Genomic DNA, 18,617 nt, shown 5'->3' with positions numbered 1-18,617 from the left:
TGGTAATATGTAAACGCACCAGTAACTTGGTGTTATAAAACTTATTGTTGTGTGTGATTTGGTGAGTGAGTGCAAGCAAACATTGAGTCGAAGTTTATTCGTTCCTTTTACCCAAAGTAGGATAAAAGCGATATCTATGGGCCCCTCGATGATTTAGTGATGACAAACGTAAATGCTCGGTCGGGCTAGGGCTAATTTGATTTGTTCAATTAGTCAGTCGTCGTAAATCGGAAATCGGGAAACAACATATAGACTGAGAGAATGATTTCAATCCATGTCTTACGTCTGTACGATATCTATAATGGAGGAATATATGATCCCTTATCTAAAGGACAGGTTCCTGATAAGATCAGAGTTCGACAGCATCTTTGAGAGCTACGATTGCTAATCGGGTTGTAATTACTATTATAGTTACTAAACTTATCCAAGTGGGAGACTGTTGGATTAGTGTCTAAGCCCGTAACCATATTTGTCAAGTACTTGACCCGATTGTGCATGGTCCTTTTGGGTTGCCTTCACCAGAGCAACTTGACTGGAGAAATAATAGAGAAAGAGGTTATTATGATTTATTAATATATTATAAGAATAATATATTAAAGGAGAAATCATATTTGTTTAATTAATATTGGTCAATAATTAATTAAGAATTAATTTAGTGATCAAGTGTAATTAATTAAACTATAGGGGCTGAATTGTAATTATGTGATAGTTACAAAATATGGTAATGGTTATCCTTGATATGGGTTGGACGAATTCAAGGGATAAGATATCCTTGAAATCGTCCAAAGGATAAGGATAAGGGTTTTCAAGGCTTATCTCATGGTTACTTGGTGGGCAAGTAATTAGATAAGGATAAAGACTGAAACCCTAATCTCTACATCTATATAAAGACCCCTAAGGCCATAAGAATTCGTCCATGCCTTTCTAAAGGGTTCTTAGGGCCGATTTCATACCTCCTCCCTTTCTCTACTGCCTCTCCAATTGCTTGTGGTGTTTGTGAGCCATTAGAGGTACTACACTTGTGGTACTTGCTTTCAAGACAATAGGGTTTGAAGATTTGAGTTGTTATTGCAATATAACAACAAGAGGTATGTAATCTAAACTACTATATGAATTTCGAAAATACTAGGGCATATTAGGATTTCTTTATGTGTTCATAATGTTGTGTATCTAATAGTGCAAACATAGATCCAATTCTAGGGTTGGATGCACACATAGGATTGTTTGTACAAAACCCATCAATTAGATTTAGTAGTTAGATAACCTTTGAAATTTGTAAAGTGTAATTGACATTAAATGATGAATAAAAGATGTTTTATTTATGAGTAAAGTGTTGCTATCTCTTGTCGATCGTTTACTATATTTCTTTTGCATGTTTTGACTTCCAGAATAATTATGTTTGGTATATTATATTATTCGAACCTCCACAATCGGTCATATGTCAGAAGCAGGTATGAATCAAGACTGTCATGACTGGTTGCAAAGGTCTAAGTTGTTGGACATGGCTACAATACTCATGAGTGCTCATAAGTTATGAGCATTAGACTCAACCCACGCTCACTGGAATCACTTCATGGAATTTATCTTGAGTGATCGTGAGACGGTAATATCATATAAGTCTTCAAACCTAGATATATAATTTGTTACTTATGATTTGGTTATGCATTGATTGTATGAAAATGCATTAGTAACTCGATGTTATAAAACGTGCTCTTGTGTATAATTCAATGAGTAGTAGAACAAACATATGAGTCGAAGTATATCTGTTCCTTCTTGGATTAGAAGCTGATATTTGGGCCCCTCGATGATTTTGTTTTGACCTATGTACCGGGCCCGGTCAGAACTAAGTTGATGTGTTCAATTAAGTTCTTTGTCAAAGAAATCGGAAATCGGGAAACAAACTGCTGGACAATAAGTAAGACATTGTTCCATGTATTTGTCCGACTGATATCTAGAACAAAGGATTATATGATCACTTATCTTAAATGGCGTATCATCATCTTCTCAGTTTTGAGAGACCTTGAAAGAGCTACGATTGCTGATCGGTTCTTGAAGTCGTACTTGCAATTATAGTTATTAGACTTATCCAAGTGGGAGACCGTTGGATAAGGTGTCTAAGTCCATAACTATTTATGGTATGTACTTGACCCGACCCGACATGGTCCATTTGGGTTGCATGGCACCATGCATTTGGATAGACTAAATGAGAGAAATAACACTTGTGGTTTATTAATATATTATAGGTTCCAATATATTGATAGTATTATTTAATTAGTATTGATCAAGAATTAATTTGGAATTAATTAAGTGATCAAAAGATAACTAATTAAATATATGGGTTGATTATGTAAATCATCCATAACTTGTATAGTGGGCTAAGAGGCTCCATGGATTATCAAGTTTGGTTAAACCCATAGGATGCTCTATGGATGCTCCACGGGAGTTACAAACCCATGGGTCATGGAAATGAAGAGCCATGTGTAACGCCCGTAGATCAGGGCTAGTCAATTTAGAGACAATAAGAGTCAAAAATGACTTTTTGATAGAAGATTATTTAGGGTGAATAATCCTAACTAAGTTTTAGTATATGTTACAAGGTTTCCGTACATATAAAGAACGCCAAAATCCGAGTTATAACGAAGAAGTTATGACCTGTCGAAGTTTCGCGACAGAACCGGCACGACACAGCGCGACGTAAAAAGTGAATTTACGTTAGAGCGATATTTAGCCTTAGCAATCTAAACGAGAATCGAAGATCTCGTTGTTGGTATCGAAGCGATAAAAAGTTAGGCGAGAACGGATGTCAAACGAAGAAGTTATGAATTTATAACGAAGTTTTCTGTCGCGGCCTATTAAAAATAAATAATAAAAATAAAAGTCAAAATTAGCCGACGGAGTCTAAACGAAAGTTGTAGAGCGTAGTCTCACCTTCGCGTGGATATAAAGAACGTCGAAAACGGAGTTCGTATGAAGAAGATATGAATTTCCGAAGTTTATTAATCAATTTGTATTTAAATTTAAAAGGAAATTCGGAAGCATTATTCGAAGGAGTCACCGGTCTGATCCGAGGTACGCGCCGCGTACTCGAGTACGCCCCGCGTACTCCGAAGTGTCGACATTCGCAGCAAGTGGCTTCGGATGACGCACGCAGTGACGTTTTTCGGACCAGTACGCCCCGCGTACTGGCGTACGCCCCGCGTACTCCGAGGCTCCAGCCTCCTATAAATAGGATGCGAGGGCAGCCGACCCAATTGCCAATTTCTTCTCTTCTCTCTCCCGTTTTGCATCGTTTTGCGTGCCAGAAATACCCCGACGCCTCGGTATTATTCTCTAGCCCCGAGGCAAGTCCCGAGATCCCGAAGATCCCGAGAAGTGCGGTTCCCGAGCCGAAGCTCTGCCCGCGAGAAGTTCGATTTTTGTGGAGATCTTCCAGATCTGCGGTGGATTACTACTTCTGCAAGTCGTAGTGCTGTCCGATCATCTTCTGATCAAGTGAGTGTATACTACCTTTCATAAACACGATAATAATACAAGTATGGTTTGAGTGTATTAAGTATATTGTTGTTTATATGTGTGAGTGTGTAGTTGCTTTCTTCTAACACATCAATATGAAGTATTTGTTATGAAATACGTGCTATGTGTTTATATTTTATTTGTCTATTTGAGATGGACATGGAAATTGGAGTTTTATACAGGTGTTAAATGATTTAAACTGTGTAAGTATTTATATCTACAAAATTGTTGGGTAGAACAAGGGTAGATGGGATAGTTGGTGACTATGGAGTTAGCGCCTGCTGTTAGATAAACCTTGGTGACTATGGAGTTAGCGCCTATTGCATAAACCTTGGCGACGATGTGACTTCGTGCCTATTTGATGTACCTTGGCGACTATGGAGTTAGCGCTTGTTAAGTAAACCTTGGTGACTATGGAGTTAGCGCCTTTTGTATAAACCTTGGTGACTATGGAGTTAGCGCCTATTGCATAAACCTTGGCGACGATGTGACTTCGTGCCTATTTGATGAACCTTGGCGACTATGGAGTTAGCGCTTGTTAAGTAAACCTTGGCGACTATGGAGTTAGCGCTTGTTAAGTGAACCTTGGTGACTATGGAGTTAGCGCCGCTTGAGTAAACCCCGACGACTATGGAGTTAGCGTCTTATAACTATGGATTTAGTACTCGATAGATAAACTTTGGCAGCAATGGATTTCGTGCCGATTCCTTAGGAATAAGTGAATGAAGGATAGTTGGTTCTTAGGGGGAAACCTTAAGAAGATGATGGGGATGGGTATTTGAGTTGATTGTTTGATAATTGAATATAATAAATGTATTATTGTGGGTTGAAAACCCTATATGCTCACCAGGCTCCCAAGCCTGACCCACTCAGTTTTCTTTTCATTACAGGTAATGACACAAGAGTATAAGTCGGCGGACTTGACGAGAGATTTTGGATTATAGATCAGTAGTTGAATAACTATTGTAAGGTCTATTTTATGTTGTTTATGCTTTTGGTCTGTAACGAACATGACATCCCGAGGTTTTATTATTTAATAAAAATACATTCTTTTCGAGAAATGTTTTGATAAAATGGTTATCATATTTTATTTTGGGAACAAATTCCGCAACCGTTTTCTTTAAACGATCACTCTGATTTTGAAAGCAAAGCATAAACAAATCGGTCTTTTCTGGCCGTTAAATTGGGGATGTCACAGTTGGTATCAGAGCCAGGGCACGGGTCGATGTGTTCGACGGGGACGTCGAACCCTATAATGGGGGGTGAAAGTGGGTTAGATCTGATCCCACATCGGCTGGGAAGGAGAACTAAGCATTCCTTATAAGGGGTGTGGATACCTTTCCTAACACAACGCGTTTTAAAGCCGTGAGGGCAGCAGATCCCATAAGAACTCTGCAGTTAAGCGTGCTCGGGCGGGAGTAGTACCAGGATGGGTGACCCCCTGGGAAGTCCTCGTGCCGAGTGGCCCAAAGCGGACAATATTGTGATACGTGCCAGAGGGGGATGTTACAATATTGTGATACGTGCCAGTAATTGAACAAATACCTGTTGTGGCAGCAGTGCCTGAACCAATGACAATGGCCGGAGTTCAAGTGATGATCCAGGCAATGTTGAATAATCAGATGGAAGAAACTAGACGTCTGATCAGACAAAATCGCGAGGAATTGTCAATTCGAGTTGAAGAGCCCGAAGTAAATGGAGGGCATTCTGAAGGAGGAAACTATAGTGGGACCGTTGGTCAAGCCAACCCACCAATAGTTCGCCAAAACAACCAGGATAGAGGAAATGATGGACGTGGATGCAAGTACAAGGATTTCATGGCATCCAAACCACCGTGTCTTTCTGGGAGCCCGACACCGGTGCAAGTCATGGACTGGATCTCCGAGATGGAGACAATGTTTGAAAGTTGCGAGTGTAGCAACAGACAGAAGACCGCTCTTGCAATCCCTCTGTTAAAATCTGGAGTATTGAGCTGGTGGAAGTTACTGGCTGGTTCAATGCCCAAGGGGGAAGCTAGCAAGATGTCTTGGGAAGAGTTCGTGGAGCAAATGAAAATGCAATACTGCTCTGAGCAGGATCTTCTGGAAATCAACAATGAGTTCCAGAATCTGAAGAAAGGAAAATTGAGCGTTACTGAATATGCTACGAGCTTTACGGAGAAGATGAAGCTTATTCCGTACCTAATTCCGACTGAACTTTCCAAGGTCAACAAGTTTGCTAATGGATTACCAGCGGACTTTGGTCCGATAGTCAAACAAGCAACCACTCTGAAAGCCGCCATCTGGGCAGCCAAAAATGTTGAGACCCAAATAAAAGAAAAGGGTCTGGAAAGGGCTGAAGTTGGAGAGAAAAGGAAGCGTGAAGGATCTTCAATAATTGATAAAGAAAGTAAATTCTCGAAAACTGGAGGAAGAGATGAGGCTAAGTGGTGTGAGAAGTGTAAGAAGAAACACTTCGGGAAATGTAGCGAGGAGATGACTTGCTACAAATGTGGGAAGACAGGGCACTATGCCAACAAGTGCGCACCTAACAAGAAGATGTGCTATAGGTGTAATGAAGAAGGTCATATTTCTAAAGATTGCCCACAGAAAAACACACCTCCACAGCCAAGGGCATTCAACATGTTCCTCAACGAAGCAGAAAGAGATGGGAGGGTTAAAGGATGAAGACTTCATATTAATATATAAAGTCAGTAAAGTCTGTATTAGGAGGCATAGCCTGTTAGAGGCATAGTATAGGGTGAACTTGAACTTTTGTGTAATAGTTTCAAGAATTAATATAAATCCTAGTTTTGTTATCTGATGTGTTGAATGATTATATGATTTATGTATGGTGACTTGGTTAACTGCGAGACAATACTTGGGACGAGTATGAGTAGGTGTGAATGGTAGTAGAGATCTATACTACCGGAAGCACAGGACTCACGCTTGGATCAGGGGAAGTCACAAGGTTATCAAGAAGCTAGTAATTGATTCCGTTTTATTCAAGTATGTCATTACCATTGTTTCGGTAATGTCTAGTAAGATAGTTGTTATTCCGACCCTAGGGGTCATATCAATTGAGTCCGACTATGATGAGAGGTCATCGGGACGCGACCCATCAGGGTTATTACTTAGAATGGAGAGATAACTTATGGAGTCAGTATGCGAATCCTATTTCGTTGATGATTCCGGGACGTAATCATCCTAAGGGGGAGATAATTGTAACGCCCGTAGATCAGGGCTAGTCAATTTAGAGACAATAAGAGTCAAAAATGACTTTTTGATAGAAGATTATTTAGGGTGAATAATCCTAACTAAGTTTTAGTATATGTTACAAGGTTTCCGTACATATAAAGAACGCCAAAATCCGAGTTATAACGAAGAAGTTATGACCTGTCGAAGTTTCGCGACAGAACCGGCACGACACAGCGCGACGTAAAAAGTGAATTTACGTTAGAGCGATATTTAGCCTTAGCAATCTAAACGAGAATCGAAGATCTCGTTGTTGGTATCGAAGCGATAAAAAGTTAGGCGAGAACGGATGTCAAACGAAGAAGTTATGAATTTATAACGAAGTTTTCTGTCGCGGCCTATTAAAAATAAATAATAAAAATAAAAGTCAAAATTAGCCGACGGAGTCTAAACGAAAGTTGTAGAGCGTAGTCTCACCTTCGCGTGGATATAAAGAACGTCGAAAACGGAGTTCGTATGAAGAAGATATGAATTTCCGAAGTTTATTAATCAATTTGTATTTAAATTTAAAAGGAAATTCGGAAGCATTATTCGAAGGAGTCACCGGTCTGATCCGAGGTACGCGCCGCGTACTCGAGTACGCCCCGCGTACTCCGAAGTGTCGACATTCGCAGCAAGTGGCTTCGGATGACGCACGCAGTGACGTTTTTCGGACCAGTACGCCCCGCGTACTGGCGTACGCCCCGCGTACTCCGAGGCTCCAGCCTCCTATAAATAGGATGCGAGGGCAGCCGACCCAATTGCCAATTTCTTCTCTTCTCTCTCCCGTTTTGCATCGTTTTGCGTGCCAGAAATACCCCGACGCCTCGGTATTATTCTCTAGCCCCGAGGCAAGTCCCGAGATCCCGAAGATCCCGAGAAGTGCGGTTCCCGAGCCGAAGCTCTGCCCGCGAGAAGTTCGATTTTTGTGGAGATCTTCCAGATCTGCGGTGGATTACTACTTCTGCAAGTCGTAGTGCTGTCCGATCATCTTCTGATCAAGTGAGTGTATACTACCTTTCATAAACACGATAATAATACAAGTATGGTTTGAGTGTATTAAGTATATTGTTGTTTATATGTGTGAGTGTGTAGTTGCTTTCTTCTAACACATCAATATGAAGTATTTGTTATGAAATACGTGCTATGTGTTTATATTTTATTTGTCTATTTGAGATGGACATGGAAATTGGAGTTTTATACAGGTGTTAAATGATTTAAACTGTGTAAGTATTTATATCTACAAAATTGTTGGGTAGAACAAGGGTAGATGGGATAGTTGGTGACTATGGAGTTAGCGCCTGCTGTTAGATAAACCTTGGTGACTATGGAGTTAGCGCCTATTGCATAAACCTTGGCGACGATGTGACTTCGTGCCTATTTGATGTACCTTGGCGACTATGGAGTTAGCGCTTGTTAAGTAAACCTTGGTGACTATGGAGTTAGCGCCTTTTGTATAAACCTTGGTGACTATGGAGTTAGCGCCTATTGCATAAACCTTGGCGACGATGTGACTTCGTGCCTATTTGATGAACCTTGGCGACTATGGAGTTAGCGCTTGTTAAGTAAACCTTGGCGACTATGGAGTTAGCGCTTGTTAAGTGAACCTTGGTGACTATGGAGTTAGCGCCGCTTGAGTAAACCCCGACGACTATGGAGTTAGCGTCTTATAACTATGGATTTAGTACTCGATAGATAAACTTTGGCAGCAATGGATTTCGTGCCGATTCCTTAGGAATAAGTGAATGAAGGATAGTTGGTTCTTAGGGGGAAACCTTAAGAAGATGATGGGGATGGGTATTTGAGTTGATTGTTTGATAATTGAATATAATAAATGTATTATTGTGGGTTGAAAACCCTATATGCTCACCAGGCTCCCAAGCCTGACCCACTCAGTTTTCTTTTCATTACAGGTAATGACACAAGAGTATAAGTCGGCGGACTTGACGAGAGATTTTGGATTATAGATCAGTAGTTGAATAACTATTGTAAGGTCTATTTTATGTTGTTTATGCTTTTGGTCTGTAACGAACATGACATCCCGAGGTTTTATTATTTAATAAAAATACATTCTTTTCGAGAAATGTTTTGATAAAATGGTTATCATATTTTATTTTGGGAACAAATTCCGCAACTGTTTTCTTTAAACGATCACTCTGATTTTGAAAGCAAAGCATAAACAAATCGGTCTTTTCTGGCCGTTAAATTGGGGATGTCACACCATGACACATTAAGGTTTACATGGTGTAACCTTATATGTGTCACACTATTTAAGGATCATCTCCTCCACCAAAATCGGCTACACAAAGAGAAGTGAGGGCTAGGTCGTTTTTTAGAGTGTGTACATTCTCTCTAAAGTCATTCCAAAAACATTTAGTGTTGTGTGAAGCATTTGAGGCATCACACTTGGGGTGCTAGGCTCATAAGGTTTCAAGGAATCAAAATCAACTACAAGGTATGTATTTCTAGCTATCCTTTTAGGATTAAAGTTCTCCATGGATGCTAGATAGGATTATGAACCTTGGAAACCAACTTTTGCATGTATTTAGACAAACATAGATCCAAGGTTATTAGGGTTGCATGTACACTTAGGAAGTGTTAGAATGCTCAAAACCCATCACTTATTGTGCAAGGTCTTCGTCTCCCGATCCAAGATCGCCACTATTCTCTCAACATAATTCAGGCGATCATCAACCTGTATATCATCCAAAGAAATAACTGATGGATATTATGCAAAACATATAGATATGTGTCCATGCAGCCCTAAACAATTGATCTATGTTTTCTCTAATTGAACATACAACTTGAACAACAAAATAGAAACCCTAAAACACTAACATATATTCGAAAATGCATATAGGGTTATAAGAGTCATACCTTCATTGTTATATAGTAATAACAATGCAAATCCTTGTGTTGATAAAGCCTTGAGAGCAAGCGTCACAAATATCATGCATCTAATGGTTTACAACCAACACTAGCAGTCAGGAAACCCTAGATAAGCCTAAATCCAATATCAACTTAAACCAGGTGATTATCCATTTTCCTGTTTATCCACATATGAAAATTCTAGAAGCCCTTAGGCTTAAAGAAACCATCCAACACATATCAAGGATTCTAGAATGCCTCTTGCTTAACTATTGAACAATTACATTTCAATCCTTACACCTTTAATTAATTCTTTTAATCCTAAAATTAATCCAATTAATTTTTGATTAAATATTACTATTTCTAATTAATATATTATTTTCATGATATATTAACGAATTATTTATTTCAATTGATTAATCAAATAATAATCCAAGACTCGCTCTCTCTAAATATCATCTTGTCTAGTTGCTAGTCTTAATGGCAATCAAAAAGGACTGTGTTACTATCAATTTAAGTATATACAATTCTAGTTATGGGTTTAGACACATAATTCAACAGTCTCCCACTTGGATAAGTCTAATAACTATAGTTTTCAGTATAACTTCTAAAACTGATTAGCAAATTGTAGCTCTTAAAAGCTGTTGTCGAACTCTGACCCAGTCAATTACGTGTCCTAAGATAAGTGATCAAATATTCCCTGTTCTACAAGATATCGTATAGACATGAGACATGGATTATGATAAATCTCATTGTTAGAGTTTTGTTTCCCGATTTATGATTTATGATGACCGAAATTAAACTACCAATTGAACACATCAATTCAGTCGAGGCTTGACCAAGCACTTTAGATGTCATCATCAAATCATCAAGGGGACCAAAGATATTGCTTTTACCGTTTGGGCAAAAGAAACAAATAAACTTTGACTTATATGCTTGCATTATTTACGCATCAAATCATGCACAACAATATGTTTTATAACATCAAGTTACTGATGCGTTTACACATTATTAATGCACAACTGACTTGTAAACAACAACTCATATATCTCAGTTTCAAGAATATAAGATATTATCGTCTCAAAATTACTCGTTATAAAATTCATGAAGTAATTCTCTGAGTGCGGGTTTATCCAATACTCAAAATCCCCATTTTCTAAGTATTCATGAACATTGTAGCAACCATTGCAATTTCTAATCCCCATAGACAATCTACAATCCAGTTCATGACAGTCTTAATTCGCTACTTACTTCCAAAAGTACGAGTGACTGAGGAATTTCGAATAATCAAATTATTTAGGAAGTAAAACATGCAAAGTGAAACACAATAATAACCTAATTAACTATGGTCTCAAAACTATTTAATATAAATAAAACCATTATTATTTAATCACCATATTAGTTGGACTTTATTCATTGTATAATGTTTCCAGTAATCAACTAAACACTTGAATTAAACATCAGTTATGTCATGCTATAAACATGCATACTATGTCTCTATATGGTCTTTCCTTTGTGAACAGGTCAACTGGACAGTATTCCAATGATGCACATTCCAAAAAAAAATTCACTACTAGAATGTGATAGAGTTCAACCATACATGCAATGATCTTCTGTAATGTTAAGGCTTCAAAGTCACAGTGACTTGACCAGCAATATTACATAATGTTTCATTGGGGCTTTGTTACTAAAAAACAATTCCAAAGTAATGAAGTTTTAAGTTCAAGATACACTCCTTGAACACTTTCTTGTATTAAAGTTTCTAACTCACATGTAGATTTTAATAATTAACTCCATTTATGGAAATATTTCCATATTCACATATGACCGTCAATTATGATCGAGAATCATCCCAATCTAAAACGTGTCACTATGGTTCTTCCAAACAATACTATACTTCTACTGTCCACAAGCAACCAACATTAGAGGAACACTCAGCGTGTACATCTCACCATCATACACACAATGATGTATATGAGGAATGTAGAGAGTTCAATGCGGTTAATAAGCAACAGAGGAGTACTTAGACCACCAATTTATTTCTAGAAATTAGCAACAAGTGTATTTTTTATTTTATAAATAAAAATATTTGTTATGTTTATAAATGATTTATTAACAATAATATCCATTAATTCCATGATAATTTTCAGAAAAGTTTCAATGTTTTGGTTATCAGGTAATTTCCGGAAAAATCCTAAAATTTTGAGCAAAGTAACGAAAAAGAACAGAATACTAAATAAATTTGCGAAGCCGGCCGAAAAAGGTTTTTTCGAAGTTTTAGCTGATATTCTGTGCTTTTCTATAAACAAAATTTAATTTAGGATTTTTTTCATAAATTGGACTAAAATTTTAGGATTTATCTAGAGATTTCCCCTGTTATATGTTATGAATTCAGTTTAATTTGTATTGTACAAGTTAAGCCAAGGTTTCAAATTCAAATCGTATGGTATAAAAGATGGGCAAAATTGTTTCACAAACAGGCCCTCAAAAAGACTCGACTGATAAAAACCTAAACTTATCATCCAGTCCATTCCTTATACAATTTAAAATGGACTTGACTACCGGTTAAAGACTAAATTAATATTTGATAATTATTTTGTCAAAATTCGTTAATACCTCTAATCGACAAATATATATCATGTTTTTGTCCCGAATTTCATATTGTACATCGTAAGAAGGCAATTAATAATCAAAAGGAAATTAGAAGAAAGGCATGTAGAGGAGGCCTTGGGTGGCCGGCTATGGGCGGAGGAGGCCGCATGTGGCCGGCGATGGGAGTGGAGCCTTAGACTGAGTTTTTTTTTTTTTTTTTTTTTTTTTTTTTTTTTTTTTAATTATTTTATTATTATTTTTTCGGGCAGGGTTGAATCAAAAAAAGTGTTTTTTTAAACAATAATATTAGTTTCAGTTAATACTAAAAAACACGGTTTTTCAATGACCAACAAAAACTCCAGTACAACAAATGCCCAGCCTTTTTTGAAAGCAAACCGGCCCAGTCATAGACACAAGTTTCGAAATTACATCTTTGCCCTTGGTCTTCACCCTTTGCGTATTTGCAAACATCCATCGGACTCCGCCGCCGTCGAAACAGAAATGTTGCGTTCGCTTCTCCGAGCAGTCGCCTCTGCACAGGCGAAATCAACTCTCATCCCTACCTCCATTACAGCATCGAATTCGAAATCTTCTCAGTTGACATCTTCCAGAACCTTCGCGGTAAAGAAAGCCAAATCGTCGGGTGCAAAGGCGGGCAATAAGAAAGCTCAGCCTAAATCCAAAGCCGATGTGAAAACAAAGTCGAAACAGGAAGAGGCTGTTGGTTCCTCCGTCGATGATGCAGCTCATGATCTCATCTCGGACGAAAGAAACCGGAGGCGCCTCCTCGATGAAGATGAGCGCGATAAGTCACTTGACATCGGCCCTAACGGACGGCCGTTGTTTACTTCCGCTGCTTCTTTATCTGAACTCAGTAGAAAGGACGCCTGTACTTACATGAAGTTTAGGTATTATCTATACCTTCTATTTCTCCAGTACATTTGCAAATCTAAAATTTTATCCATCGAGTAGTACGCTTCTATTCATACATTTCGAGAATCTGTACGTCATACATTGAGATTGAATTGCCCAAATGCTAGGAATTGAATTTGATGTGGGTGCATTCCATAATTATTCATACCGGAACTTCGCTTTTTTTTTTGGCTTACAGTAGGAAGAAACTGGAGGAGGTGCTGCCGGAGAAATTACCAGTTGGAATGGAGAAAGAGTTTGATGAGTCAATGAGAGATGCATTGCTAGTGCGACACAGCTTCTTGGATCTCCGGGATAATTACAGGCGTATTGTTGACCCAACATTGCAATCTAGTAACAGCTTTTATCTTATTGCTTCTATGACACATTTGCTGTTTCTTGTATTTCTTCAGAAGCTGATTGTAGTAGTTATATTTTCTGTTTCTCATCTTCACTCTCAGGTTTAAGTGTTCAGAAGCAAATAGTATTGGATGGGCCTGTAAGCTGTGGAAAGAGTATTGCTCTTGCAATGCTTGTTCACTGGGCACGTGATGAAGGTTGGTTGGTATTGTATGTTCCAGAAGGTCGAAGTTGGACTCATGGAGGACTTTTCTATAAAAACCCTCAAACTGGTTTGTGGGATACACCTGTACAAGCAGCCAACATTTTGCAGGCAAGAATTCAAATTTCTATCAACATGCAATCGAATGTCTCTAATGAAGTACACCATTTCTTGTTTGCAGGATTTCTTGAAGTACAATGAATCATCTTTAATGAAGCTACCTTGTAAGATATTTGATCCCATTCCACTTGGTGAAGGTGCTGGTGTTGGGAGGATGAAGGATGCTGATTCAATGGCAATGCCTGAAGGTTCATCTTTATATGATTTGGTTCAAACGGGAATCACTACCACACATGCTTCTGTTGGGGTTGTGGTTCGTTTGAGGGAAGAGTTGTCACTTGTAAAAGATATACCTGTTCTTTTTGCAATTGACCAAGTGAGTTGACTTTTCCTCTTTTCTCTTTGCAAGTTTCATATTCTGTGTGTTATTTCTTACCACAACAACCTTGTGAGCAGTATAACAGTTGGTTCACATTCACTGAATTTGAGGAGCCAATGACTGTTCGCTCATCTCGTCCAATTCATGCTAAAGAAGTTGCAACGGTTAGTTGGTTATTCTAATTTCTTCTAGAATCATTGTAATATTCTTTTTTTAGTTTGTGTTGAAGGTTGTAATGTTTGTCCCTAGGTGAATGCATTTCGTTCCATGATGCATGACAACATGATGATAGGTGTTTTCTCTCATTCAACAGCAGTTGGGAAGCTAAGGAAAGATTTACCAGATGTTCCTACGAATGCACGTGTTATGTTTCCTCGTTACACTCTCGATGAAGCTTCTGTTGTGTCTCACTATTACCTCAGGTATACTTGCCTTCTTGTTTTTTTTTGAAATATTTTATCTTTTTTCTATCAAAACATGCAACTGACATGAATGAATTATGTAAAACCTCAGGCAAAGGCTGATACGTCGTGAAGCATTCTCAGAGGAAGGATGGAAGAAATTATATTTCCTTGCAAATGGAAATGGTTCAGAAATGAGATGGTTGCTTCCCTTCATGCGATGAAGACATACACACACACACACATGCTCCTAAATTTTATAAGCCTGATTGCAAGAAAGTCATAAAAAGAGTGGAATTGCATTGAGTTTGATCTTTTGTGCAATTGGAACATATTCAACTAGAAAATGAAGAAAATAATGCAAGCCTTCTTGGATTTGTGGAGCATCCTAGAAACCTTGGTTTGGACATCAACTTTAGGTTAGAGAATTGAACCTGGAATGTTTCTGTTGGTGTGTAATGTGTATGGAAGAAAAAAACATGAGACATGGACCATTTAGTTCTCTTTTGAATTTAACATAGCATTTGTGGTTGTTTTTGGCTCAAAATACCAGTTGTTTTATTTAAAAGAGCATAGGAAGTGATTCTATATTTGAACTTGTTTTATTGATCATAATAATATTGTCTTCCCAGTTTTCATCAATTCTCAAACCGACTGGCAAAATGTTTAAGCAAGCAAAATTAAACTTGTAACATGTTAAAGTCAGACGGCGAAATTGGATCAAGTGACTGAGTCTGTAAGTTTGACTGGTTGAGACCATTATGGTGCAACTAAGTTGTACAACATCAAATTTGATGCTATGTCATTCTTTTACACCATTTTGGTGTAAGTGTAACTAATGGTGTTGGCTTGGAGTTAAAAATGGGATTTGACTTTAGGTTTAGGCTGGTGACGAGATGACCCTGTATCATATTTTTCGCAGAATAACATTTAATCTCCATTAGCAAGCCTAATAAACTTTACAGGGACTTCTTCCATTAGCTAAGTTGACAAACATTGATTCATCATATACTAGAGACTACTTCCCATAAATTTGACATACAAACCTCATGATCAATCTCAGCTTAAAGTGGAAACATATCAAAAATTAAACCAAATCTGGTCACTTGAGACTTGTTTATGTGATCAGTAAAACCCCTGGTTAAAAATTGTTTATGATGTTCAAACTTGTGTCTGAGAAAAAAAAAACCATAACTCAAATGTTTGCAAACCAAAGCTAAAAGTGTTGACTTCCTTTTAAGGGAAAAAACGATCTAACGCTGTTTACCAGCCTCCACATATATCTATATTATATCCACGCAAAGGAAAAGTATGGGAGGAACCACCAAAAATCAACAACAAAAGTACCAAATATCCAACTATCTATTGTCTACATAAACTATGCAAGATCAACATGTTTCATATACAAAAATAACACATAACCCTAAACTCATTACCAATACATCTCATCATCATCTTTATCTTCATCTTCATCAAAATTTGTCAGCATCTCATTCTCATCTTCAGACAACCCTTCGCCTACTATGCTTCCCGATTTTGAAGATTCTTTTTCTTCTTCTTCTTCTTCATCTTCATCCTCTGAATTTTCATCACCACTTTCACTCGCTTCTTCTTCCTCTTCATCAGGATAATCATTCATGGGATTGTCTTCAGCTGAACTCCCAAAACAAACAAAAACAACATAAACACACATCTCTGCATTTGCTACACGGGACTAAAGGGCATTAATGTCTTTTGCACAAACAAGAGATTGAGACCAAGCCCCTGTCCCGGGTACACCAATTACAGTCTCAGTCCAATGCATGTCAAAAGCAGTACAAAGCTTAAAAGGGTCTGAAACTACATATGTGTGTGTAATGAAATGTACCGTTTGAATCATCGGTTTCATAGTCTGAATTATCCGGGCCATCGTAGAAATCATCATCTTCATTGACTTGGACGCTACACGGAAATCCAGGAATGGGTTTTATATGAGGCAAGGGCAAAAAGGTAATTCATGGAAATCACACAAAAAGAAAGCGTTGAATCCTTACAATGGAAATGGAGATGATGTGTTTTCATCCATCATGCTCATGTTTCCATCCTTCACAGCATACAAATCATATACATACTCATCCCTGGATGCTGTTTAATTATCATTGATTTCAATAACACAGAATTATTAACAAAAAAGAAAAAGAATATTGAGTTTTCTATAATGATCAATATAAGATCAAAAACAAAAGGCAACACCTTTTTTTATCATTTGATAGTCGATTTCAGATTCAATATCTTCTGCAGCACTTGGAATGAATTCCCGTAGCAGAGGCAAGAAACTGTGCAATAGCCTTTCATCCTCCTCATCTCTGCATAATGACAAGGGGATAATATTTTTGTCTTAATTTGATCAAATTTATATTTTCCTTCCATTTCCTATCATAATTTTATCAAATATCTTTTAAACACCGTTTATCCAGACAACACTAAAAAAAACTCACTCTTCCTCGTGGACCCCACTAGTCTCCCCAGCATCCACACGTACAACATCATAAAGATGACACATGTCACGCAATGCATCATCAGAAGCAGCAGTGTCTTTCCCCTTTCGACTCTTCCATATTTGCTCAAAGCGTGCATTCTTTGCCAAAATCTGGTGCACAAAGATTAAGAGGGATTCAGCATTTAATATACAACTTACAAAATATAAAAAATATGTATTAGTAAAATATAATTCAAAATATACCTCTTGTGTTTCTTTAGCTTTTACCAGCAACTGCTTCTGTTTCTGCAAGAGAAAGAACACGACAACCAACACTTTAGCATCTAACCTAAGCAACCAAATACGAATTGGCTATAATAGATATAGATCTTACATTTTCAGTCTTATTACTACGCCTTTGGTCCTCAACTTTTGCTTTAGAAACAAGTGCATCAGCAGAAGTAGGCTAATACAATAAGAACAACCAACAAAAAGATTTATATAATGGATGAGAAACAAGGACATGAAGAAGATGATAAGTATTTAAAGATCACCTTACTAGTCACAAATGACTGAAGAACATCAACAGTAACATCAGAGCTGCTCACAGTATCCACATGTTGAACAAAAAACTTTTTGGGCTTCACTTCCTCAACTGCAGTATAACAAAACGGTAAATATTGCTTAGAATCATCATTGTAACTAAACTTTGTTCATAACTCATCCAAACACTTCATAATTAATTAGAGTCCCAAGTTTATTAATCTCATCATTGTCCACCAAGAAAATTTTCACAAAATAATATCAAAACTAAAGCAAAACAGCTTTAAGATCTTATCAGTTCAAGTATTGATTATACGATCAACGCAACAAGACTGTTCATATGAAGAAGATACAGACAAACACATACCTTGGGACGTTGCATTGTTGATAGATAGTTTCTCAAAATCCAACAATGGTCGTTTCACTGGTCTTTCATTGACTTCAAGCCCTAATAAACCAGAAAATAAGTGTAATTATAAAAATCGGCCCTTAGAACTTAGGTCGTTATGTAAGTCGACTCTATAAACATATCCACACAATGCGAAACTTGAACTGAACTCACAAAAAGCTTCGAGTGGCGACTGATAGCTTTTCCGTTTAACCCTAACAATCACAGGCTTGTCATCTTTCAATGAAGCCGTCGATGAACTCCCCGCCTCGTCAACCATTGATGAGTCTCCGTGCAGCTTCGAAACACACACGGGAGGGTTTTGAGGAGGAACGAGGGTAAATTTTAGTTTAAGGACATTTAATTCAAGAGAAATTTAGTTATTTGACAATAATCAAATTTTTATAAAATTTGTAAAATGACAATATATTGTGGAATATGGTATTCCCAGCAACTATGTTTATTCTAGAGATAGTAATGGTTCGTAGTTACGTCTGAAGTTTGACAGACATATGTTCCGGACTAAAAATTTGTATTTCATACTGTATTTCAAAATGTACCATCGTCCCGAAATGGTGTTCCAGATTGGTAAAATTAGGCTATTTGTGTATTCTTTATTCTTCCACAAGCACGTATCTTTGTCTTTATTCCTCCATTGTTGAAACCCTAATTTGGTAGTTTTCGGATACTAAAAAAATGAGTTTATATAAGGATTTTTTTGGAGTGTAG

The 18,617-nt window shown here is 37.6% G+C and overlaps 2 protein-coding genes across 2 annotated transcripts; one reads left to right on the top strand and one right to left on the bottom strand.

The window, feature by feature from the left end:
* Positions 1–12,441: 12,441 nt before the first annotated feature.
* LOC111876506 (uncharacterized) lies at positions 12,442–15,089 on the top strand. Its single transcript, XM_023873042.3, has 7 exons — positions 12,442–13,093; positions 13,297–13,451; positions 13,559–13,770; positions 13,841–14,095; positions 14,176–14,262; positions 14,348–14,520; positions 14,612–15,089. The coding sequence occupies exons 1-7, from the start codon at positions 12,528–12,530 to the stop codon at positions 14,721–14,723; spliced, it is 1,560 nt and encodes a 519-aa protein (XP_023728810.1). The 5' UTR covers positions 12,442–12,527; the 3' UTR covers positions 14,724–15,089.
* Positions 15,090–15,701: 612 nt separating this feature from the next.
* Positions 15,702–18,246, bottom strand: LOC111876507 (RNA-directed DNA methylation 4). Its single transcript, XM_023873043.3, has 10 exons — positions 18,063–18,246; positions 17,868–17,948; positions 17,512–17,612; positions 17,352–17,423; positions 17,222–17,263; positions 16,977–17,128; positions 16,732–16,844; positions 16,533–16,623; positions 16,367–16,440; positions 15,702–16,152 (listed from the first exon to the last, which is right to left on the bottom strand). The coding sequence occupies exons 1-10, from the start codon at positions 18,166–18,168 to the stop codon at positions 15,932–15,934; spliced, it is 1,053 nt and encodes a 350-aa protein (XP_023728811.1). The 5' UTR covers positions 18,169–18,246; the 3' UTR covers positions 15,702–15,931.
* Between the last annotated feature and the right edge of the window lie 371 nt (positions 18,247–18,617).

Source organism: Lactuca sativa, chromosome 9, assembly GCF_002870075.4.
Source record: "Lactuca sativa cultivar Salinas chromosome 9, Lsat_Salinas_v11, whole genome shotgun sequence".
Classification (NCBI taxonomy): domain Eukaryota; kingdom Viridiplantae; phylum Streptophyta; class Magnoliopsida; order Asterales; family Asteraceae; genus Lactuca; species Lactuca sativa.
Note: the sequence above shows the minus strand (reverse complement) of the source record. Positions and strands in the feature narration are given on the sequence as shown.